The sequence below is a fragment of the Equus przewalskii genome, chromosome 20 (assembly GCF_037783145.1).
Source record: "Equus przewalskii isolate Varuska chromosome 20, EquPr2, whole genome shotgun sequence".
Classification (NCBI taxonomy): domain Eukaryota; kingdom Metazoa; phylum Chordata; class Mammalia; order Perissodactyla; family Equidae; genus Equus; species Equus przewalskii.
The window spans coordinates 27,947,178-27,961,634 of record NC_091850.1 but is presented as its reverse complement, the minus strand read 5'-3'; the positions used below and the strand labels follow the sequence as shown (position 1 = coordinate 27,961,634).

Below are 14,457 nucleotides of genomic sequence, written 5' to 3'. Positions count from 1 at the left end.
ACCTACAGTATATATATAATGTGTAACAGTATATACACATAACATATAAAATATATAAATTATTATATATAATATTATATATGTATACATGTCATGGTAAAACATCAAACAAAAAACTAACCCAAATAATATTTTGGAAGAAAGTCTAAGGACGTGGTAGTAATAATCACTGAGTCACTGAAATTCAACATTATTTCACCCAAAACAGATTGCTAGAATGCAAAAAAAAAAGCCATTGAATGTGCTTGTAATAAATTAATTGAGAGCTTCTTACCTTAATAGAAAGAATAATGTATTATATTTCAGTGTTCTATATGTTAAAATGGCCATCCAAAAATTTAGAAACAAAGAAGTTGAAAGCATTATTGAAAAACACAAGGGTCAATTATTTCTCTACTACTATCCTCCCTTTATCTTAGACATTTAAGAACCACACATTAATATGGTAAATATATCTAAAATACATTTTTGGTGGCGTGACTGACCTGAAAGATAGCATATTTATAGGGAAATGTTATTTTCCTACAAGCAAATAGCCTGGAAAGTTAATGTAGTGAAAAAGATTAGCTTTTAATAATAATATTAAATTGGCCAAGACATTTTTATTTTAAAAAACACAACATGTGGATTTCTATACCTGTTTGCAGATTAGCATAGCTTAGCCCAAGAATCACTATATCCACAGGAGTTGCCAAAACCAGGAGGTGTCGAACGTGAGGTTGAAAGATGCCTAAGATAAAGTAGACATGCAGTAGGGATTATTTCCTGAAAAACATCTAGACTTAGGTGTTAACAGAATACAGCTTTATCAATAAAATGAACTATTGATTAAATAGTATATGAAAAGTCTGAACTCAGTTTAGTTAATTTTGATGTTAATATATTATACCCTATGATCATTTAAATAAGTAAATAGTCATAGAAAAGAACCACCTTAGGAAATAAACACTTCAGTATTTAACGCCATTTAAAATCAGTGTTACATTACAAAATAGCTGAGGTTTACTAAAATATAAAAGACTTCTATTTGTATACTCATGTTAATAGCAGCATTATTCACAAGACCTAGAAGGGTAAAGCAACCCAAGTATCTAACAATGGATGAATAAATAAAATGTGGTATACAACTACAATGGAATATTATTCAGCCTTAAAAAGAGAGGGAAATTCTGACACATGCTACAATAGAGTTGAACCTTGAGGACAATATGCTAAATGAAATACGCCATTCACAAAAACACAATGATTCCACTTACATGAGGCACCTGGAGTAGTCAAATTCAAGGAGACAGAAATGAGTTTACATGCCAAATGAGTTCATATATCAAAACCAGGTAATTTAAAGTTTTGGTGGGACATTAAACCAAGTACAAATTTTTTTTATGTTAATTCACACTAAGGTATTAATTTTAAAACGTGAGGCGTGGTATGAAATGCTATGTGTAATTATCACTGTCATTATATTATGACATCAAAAAGTAGTGTCTCTAATAGGAATAAAAGTAAATATACTTTATGATTATGGACATCTCTTTGTATGTATACATTTGGCTTACTTAAGCATATTAAATGTCATAGAAAATACAACAAAGCTTATATCATTACTTGGTTTTACTTTCACTTGATGAACATAAAGGAACACAAAGTCATAGTTTGCGTATCAAGGTTTTAAGTCAATATAACTAAAGGCACAGACTTCTTGTCATTTTTTTTCTTTTGAGGAAGATTAGCTCTGAGCTAACTGCTGCCAATCCTCCTCTTTTTCGCTGAGGAAGACTGGCTCTGAGCTAACATCCGTGCCCATCTTCCTCTACTTTATATGTGGGATACCTACCATAGCATGGCCTGCCAAATGGTGCCATGTCCACACCCGGGATCCGAACAGGCAGACCCATGGCCACCGAAGCAGGACATGCAAACTTAACCGCTGTGCCACTGGGCTGGCCCCCACAGACTTCTTGTCTTACTGATCTCAAAATACACCTGATATTTCATTGTAAGTTGATTTAAAAAGTCTGAACTTTACGAAAACTTAGATTTTCTTTAAAGGAAGATAAATAAAGTAGCACCTCATCAAATGATGCTATCTTCTCTGAAATCTTTCATAATTTATTCAAGTATTTTGAAACAGGAGATAGTAAAATTGGAAGCCACTTCCTTTCAGGATGCAACAGGTCAAAAGACTTACATTTCACTTCAGTCAACTCTCACTTCTTATCTACAGAGTGCACATCTTATTAGTACCTTTTAGAAACTGCCATTGTCCTTCAGGTCTTTGGAACGGTGAAAAGTCTCACTGTTCAATACAATTTTGAAAGAAAGTTTTGTGCTTGTGTAAATATGAGCACTTAGGATCCTTTGCAAAACATCTGTTTTTGCTGCTTTGATGAAGAAACTTAACAGAACCCTAACTCACTGCATTCCACAAGGCATGCTTTTGCACCAAAAACTTGGCCAATGGCACCTTCAACTTCAAAGGCAACTTCAATGATAGCATGAACTTTTCAAGAGATTTTGTCCAGAAATAGGAAAATATAAAGTTGTTCTCATCTACCAAGAAGTTCACTGGCTTTCCAGAAGTAGTTGACTAAACTTGAGGTAGGAGGTTTACTTTCTTGGAGACACAAGGAAAGATTATTCTAAGAATAACTTGCAGGAAGAAGTTTATATGCGATTTGACTTAGGTGGCAGCTCTATTGGGTCATACAGATGAGGTAAATAGTTTAACTTATAATCATATAATCCCTGTAAGGAATACTGCCCAAAAGCAACAAGCTCTTTTGACTAAGTTACCTCCCTGGAAGATGAGATTGAAGCTGGACAATGATGTGAATCTTTCCATACACAAGAAAGGTTTTTTGAACTTGAAAAGTGTGATTAAGCCTTGTCAATTTCTCTGTAGGCAAAAACCTGGAAATACTAAAAACACTGGGGAATTCTTGTGTTTTATTATTCAAACAATCATAAAATTGAACCTTCTTGCTTACATAGAAAGCATCAATAAAGCAGACTTTTGTCAAAAAGCTTGACTTAGAAAAAGATGACTTTAACTTGACAATGTTCCCTTGCAAAAGACGAAGTAAGAAAAGGACTTTGTTAGCTGTAACATATTTTTGAGAGTCAGAATTTTCAGTACTTGACAGCAAAGTCAGAATCGTTTAATTATCAAAGACAACTTCGCTACCTCATCAAAGACTATGCCATAATTTCAATTTTGCACTAAAATTTACATTTGAGTGGAACAAAATTTTACTATTTGTTTTAGATGGAGAATTTACTACAATGGGGCAGAAACAGTTGTTGACTTTTATATGAATAAACTTCTCAATGAAAAAACAAGACAGACAGACAAATATCAGAGTAAAGACTGCTTTGAGATTCTATGTAAAGGAAATACATTTCCACTGCAATCGTACAAACTATATAAAACTGCATGTTTGGGGGCCAGCCCCATGGCTGAATGGTTAACTTCGCACGCACTGCTTCAGCGGCCCAGGGTTCATCGGTTCAGGTCCTGGGCACGGACCTAGCATGGCTTGTCAGGCAATGCTGAGAAGGCATCCTACATCAAAGAACTAGAAGGACTTACAACTAGGATATACAACTATGTACTGGGGGCCTTTGGAGAGAAAAAAAAAAAGAGGAAGATTGGCAACAGATGTTAGGTTAGGGCCAATCTTTTTCACCAAAAAAAAAAAAAAGAGAGAGAAATGCAAGTTGCTTTAAACTACTAACTAAAAAAACCCTGCATGTTTATACTTATGCAAATTATTGTAATTTTAAAATGGCCATGACCTTAAAAAATTTTTAGGCTTTGCAAACAAGTGAATTTTTTTTTGAGTTTTTATTGAGATTATGATAGTTTACAATCTTGTGAAGTTTCAGTTGTACATTATTGTTTGTCAGTCATGTTGTAGGTGCACCACTTCACCTTTTGTGCTCACCCTCCATGCCCACTTTCCCCTGGTAGCCACTAATCTGTTCTCCTTGTCTACATGGAAACAAGCGAATTTTATCTATTATTTCCTCTAGTAAGAAGGGACAGTCAGGGGCTGGCCCCATGGCTGAGTGGTTAAGTTTGCGCGCTCCACTTCAGTGGCCCAGGGTTTTGCCAGTTCGGATCCTGGATGCGGACATGGCACCACTCATCAGGCCATGTTGAGGAGGCATCCCACATGCCACAACGAGAAGGACCCACAACTAAAATATACAACTATCTACTGGGTGGATTTGGGGAGAAAAAGCAGAAAAAACAAAAAACAAGACTGGCAACAGGTGTTAGCTCAGGTGCCAATCTTTAAAAAAAAAAAAAGAAGGCACATTCAAGGGATGTATATTAAATGTAAACCAATCAATTCTGCTCCTCAGTAGCTTGATAAAAGATCTCACATAATGAAGTTATAACTGTAAGTTAAACAATAATTATGACTTCTCTAAGATTTTGAACTCTGTTGTCACTTCCATGGGCAAGCAAAACTTAAAAAATGCAGAGACAAAAATGTTTTTTAGATTAAATTCAGTAACTGATGAAAAATGTATAATGTAAAAAACAAGGTAAATCAAGACAGAGTAACAAAAATCAAGATAAAATTCAAGAACTACAGCTTAACAATTTTAAAGGCAGACTCACTTATAAAGTGAGTAAACTGTTAAATATTTCTAATGACTTTATATATTTCTAATTATTAGTAATTCAGAACAAAACTTCAACAGGAAATTCAACTTCTTAAAATGTGTTATCATTCAGTACTAAAACACCTGGGAGTCTATGTATATACAAACATAATTTAATCCTTTTATTTTTATCTCTTACCAGCTTTTGGTTTCACAAGCCCCACAGCAAGAATAGTCTCACTAAGTCCATCGAAATAAGCAAGGTCTCCTCTGTCAAGAGTTAAAGAAAAACACGTCATACACAAAAAGAAAACCAAGTTTTATCTTATAAGACTCTTTAAGGCTATAAATATAAGGAAAAATAAGCCAGCAAACAAAACTGTTTCAGTTCCAAGACCCAGGCACACAGCCCTGCCTAAGGCTAAGCAGGAAAAGGAAAACAGGGAATGCTGCTCCCCATTCCACATACCTTCCAAACCAGGTTGCAGTCTCAAATAACAGTGATCTACCACTGGAGCAGGGGCAAGAGTATAGAGAGGGTACATCCTCTACAGAACAGGCTCACAGGGAAAGCCTATGGCTGAGGGTGGAACAGGAGCATTGAGAAAAAATCCCCAACAACCCAACCTGTACCCTAAGTGTAAGATAATTCCAAAGGAATTTGAAACCTATGATCCACTGAGGATAACCATAGCAACAACAAAACCAAACTCAGCTCAACTTCTGACTTGGAAAAAGTCAACTTCCTCCACAACAAAGGCCTACCTGCCAGGCCCTAGCAAGACACATGCCCATTTCTAAGGATGTTACTTACTGCAGTATTCATTGTCCTATACATGATGTCCACTTTCAATCAAAAAACATGAGACACAAAAAAGCAAGAAAAAAAAAGCCCACTGTCAAGAAACAAAAATCAACAGAACCAGACTATCTATGAGCCAGAGGTCCAAACTACCAGATAGACTTGACACAGCTAATGAAAGAATCGGTACACCTCAAGTTAGGTCAATAGAAATTGTCCAAATTGAAACAAAAAAAGGAAAAAAAAAAGCAGAGAAACAAAAAGCAGAACAGAGCATCCAAAGTCTGTTGGATAACATCAGTCTAACAAAAGTGTAACTGAAATCTCAGGAGAGGGAGAGAATGGGGCAGAAAAAATATTTGAAGACAGTGGGTGAAAAAATTTCCAAAAATAATGAAAGACATCAAACCAAAGACCCACGAAGCTCAGAGAATACCAAACAGGATAAACACCAGGGAAATAATCGTATGATCCGGACTTTGAAGAAAACTTCCCGTTGTCCTGAAAAGGGCCATGCAAACAGAAAGAAAACACCTAAATGGCAAATTATGGTGGACCAGGTTTCCTCATTTTCCCATGCTGTGGAATCATATAGGCTCCTCTGATAATGAGCACAACCTCTGGAAACTAAGACTAACACCGGGAGAGTTGGGGGTTAGGGAACAATGAATCAAATAAGATTATCTTTCTATCATCCAGATGGATTTAGGATTTATAAATAGAAAACTAATGGAATAACTGAAACTAAGCCTATAAAATTTCACAGAATTGAATTTTTGAACTAAAGATTTATACCCAGTACTTCTGCCTAGACTTTTCAATAAGCACGTTGTTCAAATAATTTTTCTTTAAATGAGTTCTAGTTTGAACATACAGTAAGGTTGGACTGTACCTTCCATGTGGTCCAGGACTACGCTTATATCATTCAATACTGTTTTTAGCACAGTGTTTGATACACAATAAGCTCAATGTATTTATTAAATGAATGACTATGTTAGATATTAATGCAAATACAAAAACTTTCAGGGGCCGGCCCCGTGGCCAAGTGGTTAAGTTCTCGCACTCCACTTTGGCGGCCCAGGGTTTGGATCCTGGGTGTGGATGTGGCACTGGTTGTTAGGCCATGCTGAGGTGGCATCCCATGTGCCACAACAAGAACCTACAACTAAAATATACAACTATGTACTGGGGGGATTTGAGGAGAAAAAAAGCAGCAGAAAAAAAAAGAAGATTGGCAACAGTTGTCCCAGGTGCCAATATTTAAAAAAAAAAAAAAAAGATGATCAAATTGCAGGGCTGGCCCAGTGGCACAGCAGTTAAGTTTGCACATGCTTCGGCGGCCCGGGTTTCGCCGGTTCGGATCCTGCGTGTGGACATGGCACTGCTTGGAAAGCCATGCTGTGGTAGGCGTCCCACATATAAAGCAGAGGAAGATGGGCATGGGTGTTAGCTCAGGGCCAGTCTTCCTCAGCAAAGAGAGGAGGATTGGCAGCAGATGTTAGCTAAGGGCTAATCTTCCTCAAAAGAAAAAAAAAAAACAAAAAACAAGAACATCAAATCATCTCTCAATGAATTTTGTTGTTAGTGCCTTTGAGTTGATTCCAACTCCCAGTGACCCTGTGTCCAGCACAGCAGAACTCTGCCTGGTCTTTTTGCACGTTTCTTTCACCTTCTAGTGCTATATCAGATAATGTTCCACTGATATTCACAGGGTTTTCATGGCCAATTTTTTTGGAAGAGAGTGGCTAGGTCCTTCTTCCTACTCTGTCTTAGTCTGGAAGCTCCAGTGACATCTGTCCACCATGGTGACCCTGCTGGTATTTAAAATACCAGTTGCACAGCTTTCAGCATCAAAGCAACATGCAGTGCCACAGTATGACAACCAACAGACAGGTGGTTCCCTGACTGGGAAACAGACCTGGGCTGCATCTTACCACTAGACCACTACAGCTGGCCTCAAGAATTACTGACAGACTATTTACTGCAAAATGAGAGCTTGGGAAATAGATTCCTGCTATTCAGAGTGGTACTCAGAATGGCGGCATCACCTGGAAGCTTGTTACAAATGCATACAGCCTCTTGAGCCTCACTCAGAACTATTATAATGGAATCCACATTTTAACCTTATTCCCAGGTGACTGGTATGCATACTGGGAAGCACTGACTCAGCCGTTAGACAAATGAAAGATAAACCAGGCAGCTTTTAATGAGTAGATCACTAGCTGCAATAAAGATAATCTAAATTCTAATCATGGTAAAGCAAATCAGCCTTCAATACATACCCATCTTCATAGTTCCACATGAATATGTCACTGTCAATTGTGAGCCAAGCTCTGCTGATAGGAGGGAACACACCCATCATGCAGTTACACTGCATATCTGAGGTAGTGTGGATGTAAGGATAAAAATTTCAATCTCATCTTTGTTAAACTTGTTTCAAAAGATTTTGATTTAAAATTAGTGATTAAAAAATCATGCCCTGCCCATACTTTAACAGAAAGAGCAAATGAAATATCTTGATTTCCAATGAAAGCCTTAGTGAATGACATGAACACATAGTTTATAATTTCTAAATAATGCTATCTGACCACTTAAAATGTATTCTGAAGGACAAATGTATTGTTTTTACTAACTTAAAAAAAGAATACTGATTATGAACACCACCAGTGAACTTTGACACTAAAAAACTGTTTTACTGGGACAGTTTTTCCAATGTCTAAGAGCAAGAGTGATGAAAAAAAAAGCACACAGGATGCTAAAGTCATAGCTTGGTGACAATCTGCAAACCTCATATATAGTGCAATTGAAAAACAGACAAAGAATTATGTTAAATAATCATAAGACAATGAAACAGTCCTGAAAACAAAAGAATTCCCTAACTAAAGAAAATGTCTTTGATAAAGTATGGTATTATCAGAGGATTAAAGAATATTAAGAAACCAAGCAAAGGTAGAGTATGGGATAAGGTACATCATATACTTAATAATACTATTTTACAAAGTCTCAGAGAAACACTGAAAATTTTAAGAAAAATATTTATTAGATTTTACTAGTTTTTCTATTTATTTTATAAGCAATTTTCCATTTCCTTTCTATTTCTTTTCTTTTTTTTTGAGGAAGCCCTGAGCTAACTACTGCCAATCCTCCTCTTTTTGCTGAGGAAGACTGGCCCTGAGCTAACATCCACGCCCATCTTCCTCTACTTTATATGTGGGACGCCTGCCACAGCATGGCTTTTGCCAAGCGGTGCCATCTCCGCACCTGGGATCTGAACCGGCAAACCCCGGGCCGCCGAGAAGCAGAACGTGCGAACTTTGCTGCGCCACTGGGCCAGCCACTCCTTTCTATTTCTAAATCATTATACTAAAATATGAAACCCTTTTACTCTAAATAGATTAATATCCTTTTAAAAGTCTCAGATTTAATCTTTATACAGTATCTTGAAGTCTTTATTATGAGAGCAGTAGAATGATATAAAACCTTCCTAGCAAATAACTATAGATCTAGTGCTTTTATAGGGTTTGCCACACTTTAAGAAAATCAAACAAAATCTTTACTTTTAGAGGGTAAGAAAACTCCTCTAGCTACTCAGACTGTGAAGATGCCATTAGTATCTCAGTCTCTTATATCTTCAGATATGGATTCTTATTGAGGTCTTTAGAAATGTGATCACTTATAAACTTTAACTCCAAGTGTAAAAACATACCAAAAACTTTGGGAAAAAATAACTATGTGGCAGTTTTGTTTGTTTTTAAATATTGTTAGAGCCACAACTGTTTTAAAATGTTAAAATATGGGAAAAAATAAAAATGAAAATTATAGGTCTTTGAACTGAAAAGGGTAGTAGTAAAAGCTTCCTCATATAGCACTTAATTGGAAAATAATACTTTGCAATGTATCATTCAAAACTGCAGAGTTCCTTGTAAACAATTCACTCTCCTTGATATCCCAAAATAATTAAATAATTAAAATGTCACTCAATTTTCAACATTCAATTTTATATGAAATTTTCCAGGCACATGGCAAAGTAACCACATACTTAAATGTATTTTGAATAAAACCCTCAAATGAACTTATATACAACACACTAATTAAAAATGACTTATAAAAATGAGAATATCAATTTTAAAATTTTTTGTTAAAAACAAAGTAATAGGATACGTCCAAACTGTTCAACAAGTTCAGGTGGGAGAGGAACTCTTCGGATGGAACTGATGTCTGGAAGGTTGGGTACCGACAGCAAACCAGGTCCTTGTAGAGGATAATCCATATCTGACATGCCAGAAACAGTGGGATTATCTACAAAAAATAAAATGAAGCATTTATGTAAAATAATGTATTGAGCATCAACTAGGCATACAGAAACACTGTAAGCTACAAAAAAATTACCCATTTGGTGGTTCCAAAGGTACAGGAGAATAAGGTAGTTCTGACCTGAGACAAAGGAGGCCTGAAAAATTCCAGTGTCAAGGTGGAGGCAATTACTGCTTTCAGTACTGAACAGAAGGCTATCTTTCACAAAGACTTATTCCATAAGAAAGGAAATGTTCAGTTCATTAATTGAGTGTTTTTCTATTATTTTGCTAATCCGAAAAGAGAAAATATTTCTAAAACTGCTTTGTGATTCTCAGCTAAAACAACTGGGGACAAACAAAATATTGATTGGGGAAAAACAGCTATTTCTTTTCCCACTTAAACATTTATAGATTAAAACAATCCATGCCTTTTTCCATTAGATTTCTTTCTCAGACCAATTAGATAAAAACAAATAATACCACATAAGCAATATTTTATTGGGGAGAAAAATCACAGACTGCTCTATAAAGAGTTCTCATTTGGCAACCTTTCTCATGCTCTAAGACTCAGACACTAAGGGCTGGTCAATTCAGCCTGTGTTTCCTAGTCCTGAACAAGGTGTTCTTAGATTTGACTGATGACCTATTTATCCCAGGCACATTTTCAGGCTCTCTTAACGTACAAAGATGTTGGGTAAAACTGACATGTAAAACAATTTTAAATGTATTACGGTAATTTTAAAAATATATACAACTAGAGAGAAAAATGCAATCAATCCCTCTGTACTGATTCTCCAGTTTCAACAATTACCAATAAGATGCCCAAGGAGGTTTCATTTATAGACAGTCCAACTTACAATGGTTCAACTCATGACTTTCCTGCTTTACAGTGGTGCAAAAGTGGTACACATTCAGTAGAAAGTGCATTTCAAATTTTGAATTTTGATCTTTTCCTGGGCTAGCGATATGCAATATGATAGTCTATCGAGATGCTGGGCAGCGGCAGCGATCCGAAGCTCCCAGTCAGCTAGGCGATCAAGAGGGTAAATAACCCATACACTTACAACCCATTCTGTGACCATACAATCATTCAGTTTTCCACTTTCAGTACAGTATTAAATAAATTACATGAGATATTCAACACTTTACTATAAAACAGGCTTTGTGTTAGATGATTTTGCCCAAATGTAGGCTAATGTGAGTTTTGAGCATGTTTAAGGTAGGCTAGGCTAAGCTATCATGTTTGGCAGGTTAGGTGCATTAAATACAGTTTTGACTTAGTATTTTCAACTTACGATGGCTTTATTGGGACATAACCCCATCATAAGTTGAGGAAGATTTGTATTTCACTATCTACTCTAAGAATTTTTTTTGAAGCAAATCCCAGATATCTCATTTAATCTTAAAACATATTTTTAATAAAACATTGCATGTGTCAAATGGCAGTGAGAACACAAAGGATGGAATTAATAACTGGTGAGCATGTGAATAGTTAAGAAAGCCTTCACAGAGAAAGTGATATTTAAGGGAGTCTGGAAGAAGTGTTTGTCAGGCAAAGAAGAATATTCCAGAAATAATGAAGAGTACATGTAAATATAATCCTGAAGAGGGGGCTTCTTATGGAAAACATGTTAAATTTAGTGAGACTGGAACAAGGGGGTTGAGAATACGATGGAACAGGGACAGATCAGGTTGAAGAGGGAGGTGTGTGTTCAGGTGGATAGGGAGGATTGGGGTCAGATATGACGAGAGGACCACAAGGTATGGACTGTTTTTATACCCTGCTTTCAAATTTAAGGATGTCAAAGTGAGTAATGCTGTTCAAGATAAGTGTTGCTAGGTAAGTCACTCGGTTCTCATAAGACAAGCACACGAGTAAGTAGCTGTCAGGAACAAATATCTTTGTTTCCATCTTTTCTCTGATCACAAGTCTACTCAAATAACGATTTTTATAAATTGTCAGAGGCATCTTTTAGGTTTACATTGCACAGATTATCCGGGTTATTTTATCCTGCTTCTTGCTTACCAAAAATCTTGACTCAATCTTATCTACACTTCTCTGCTTTTCTCCAATTTCATCTCCCAAAGGAGTCACTTTTTTCTAGCAACTTTTGTAATCTACATCTCTTGAGAAGCCTGGCCATAATTTAAACCTGCTAAAATATTTTCCAGTTACCTCTCTTTCATGGGCACATACTCTACCTCACCCTACCTGTCCATTAGCACTGCTGATTCCCCTGTTCTCCTTTATTCTACTGGTAGTTCTTAACGCGTTCCAGCAGTTCATATTACACTAACGCTACACATAATAAAGCTTATCCTTGAGAGAACACGGTAAATCACCAATTAACTCCGTTTGCTCTTCCGTTTTACTCTAATATTAATAGGAGGAATTAACAATGATGAGACTTGGATCAGGTGATCCTCCTCATCTGGCCCGAGCAAAAAACACTTGGTGACAGTCAGGAGCTCACTAAGGTCGGGGTCTTCGCCTCTTCCTGCTTCAAATGCGGGCTTGCTCTTTACTCCTACCCTCTCAAGTACCTGCAATGAAGAAAGTGAGGACAGGAAAAAAACGGAACACAGGCTCTTTTTCGATCTTCAAAATGCAGCCAACAGCGCCCTAAACTCAAGATGTCCTCGCCTGGTCCACCCTGGGGATAAGGACCTAGTTAGGGAGTCAGGCGAATCTTTTCGGCTGAGAAAGCAGAGTCACTAAATGGGCACCGATCACTCACTTGGGGCAGACACCATGAGCAGCTCGGAAAGGTCCGGGTACATGCGGTCTTCCTGCAACTGACGGTCGATGAGCCGCCCCGCATTTTCCAGAGCTTCCTGTAGGGCTGCGGCCGACGTGGAGGCCGGCATCGCCGAGCCCAACAAAGAAGACGGCATCTCTAAAATCCGAGACACCAGCGTCCACAAAAAGTCAAAAACCAACGAGAAAAATGAGAAAACCCAAGACACTTGCTCAGACCAGCGACTTGGGGCGCGCGCGCCAAACAAGCACCTCGGCGCCTGTGCATGACGCACTTCCGGTTCGTCAAGTGGGGAATTTGAAGATGCCGTTTTGGAGCTAGGGAGGGGAAACCGTTGAGGGGGCTGGACGTTGGGGGTGGAGCGAGTGAGCAGGAGGCTGTTTCGAAGCGTCTGGCTGGGTGTTTGGGGGTGGGGAAGCGGGAAATCCGAGGAGGTTGTTCAGGGAAGGGAGGAAGGAAGGGGACAGGGGAAGGATCAGGGAAGGAGAGGACGGGACGGGGTCGGGACGGGTGGGGAGGAGGGAGGGAGGAAGAAGGGACGGGGTAGGCGGGGTCCTGGTGGTGCGGGTGCAGCGCCGGCTGCTCACGTTCTGGTGGGTTTAGCGCGCGCTGGTTCTGAATGCCGCGAGCTTCGGGGGTCGGAACCCCGCAACTGCAACTATTTAAGAGCATGCGCGTCAATTTCTTTGGTGTCCAAATAACTTCTCTTCTGCAAGTAGATAGGAGTTGGTAGTTTGTTGTGACAAACAGTTTGCATATGAACCAGAATTTCGCTACAGTGAGCTTCAGTGTGAATGAAAATTCATCAGGCTTTTCTATTTGTGTATCGCTACCGGTTGACTTTGTGGTCCGTTACCGTGAATAATTTTGTGTTTACGGAATCGTTCGCTGCGTGCAGGGGGCTGCTAGCTTGCTTTGTTTCCCATTACAGAGAGGAAGCAGAGGATTCTAATTCATCTTTTCATCTCCGGCACATGATAGAGGGACCAGTATAAAGTAGGCCACCCAATGATCACCCAGACCTTCTACAGAAACCGAATTCTTTAGTTATGTCAGGCACCGTGTTTGGTGCCGGGAATATCAAACTGATTAAACATTCTTGTCCTTAAGGTGCTTCGTGCAGAGACACACAAGCAAAGCATTAGAGTGCATCACCATGATTTTTCTGCGGGCTGTATATTAACTACAGTAGAAGGATAAGAGAAATGAGCAAGGAGAGCTAAGATAAGGCTTCATTTCATACAGAAAGCGACTTGAGTGGATAAATCAAAGCCTTCAAACAGCAGACTTTATTTAGAATTATTAGAATTAGTCCTTATTTAAAATTTAACCTAAGTAAGCTTCATCCGGTTACATTATTCACAGTTTAGCAAGTCAATACAGAATACTATAATTGGTCTTTTCTACTCGAATTACTTGTTACTCCCTCAAATAAGTGGTTGACTAAATTTCTGACTATTAAAGTTCTGTGACATTACAGATCTATACATATAATTTAAGACCTCACAGCAAATATACCAGGAAAAATTAGATTTGTGTTATTGGTAGATAAATAGGCAGATGGGTCTCCAGCTGTCAATTTTCTTTATTTGGTACACCCCAGGTTGAAAACTGATGGTCTGGTACAGTGTTAAGTTCGTTTTTAATTTGAGACAAAATATACAATTGAGAGTTTTCAACTCCACAAATTGGATAATCTAGCGATACTGTTCTAATATTCCTGCACAGCAGCAGCATTCCTGGGGGGCTTTTCATATTGCCTATGGCTACTTTCCAGCTACAACTGCTGAGTTGAGTAGTTGCTACACAGGCCACGTGGCATCAAACCTAAAATATTTACCATATACCCCTTTACAGGAAAAGTTTGCTGAAGTCTTCTCTAGAACAGCGATTCTAAAACATTTTGATCTCAGGAACTCTTGATACCCTTAAAGATTAAGAAATCCAAAGAGTTTTTGTTTTGTGTAAGTTATAGTTGTCAATAATT

General features: G+C 37.9%; 1 protein-coding gene across 2 annotated transcripts in view; it reads right to left on the bottom strand.

Annotated features, from left to right (window-relative positions):
• NUP155 (nucleoporin 155) overlaps positions 1-13,106 on the bottom strand; it is a 64,312-nt gene extending 51,206 nt beyond the window's left edge. The window contains exons 1-5 of one of the 2 annotated variants that reach the window (XR_011530397.1): positions 12,450-13,094; positions 9,578-9,715; positions 7,699-7,795; positions 4,814-4,884; positions 638-730 (exon numbers count right to left, since the gene is read on the bottom strand). Coding sequence is in view for 1 of the 2 variants with exons in the window: in XM_008518460.2 (XP_008516682.1) it covers positions 638-730; positions 4,814-4,884; positions 7,699-7,795; positions 9,578-9,715; positions 12,450-12,606 (556 nt within the window). In the remaining variant the exon portion in view is untranslated. Of the gene's footprint in view, positions 1-637; positions 731-4,813; positions 4,885-7,698; positions 7,796-9,577; positions 9,716-12,449 lie in introns of both variants that reach the window. The other variant, XM_008518460.2, reaches the window with a different exon arrangement.
• Positions 13,107-14,457: the final 1,351 nt, after the last annotated feature.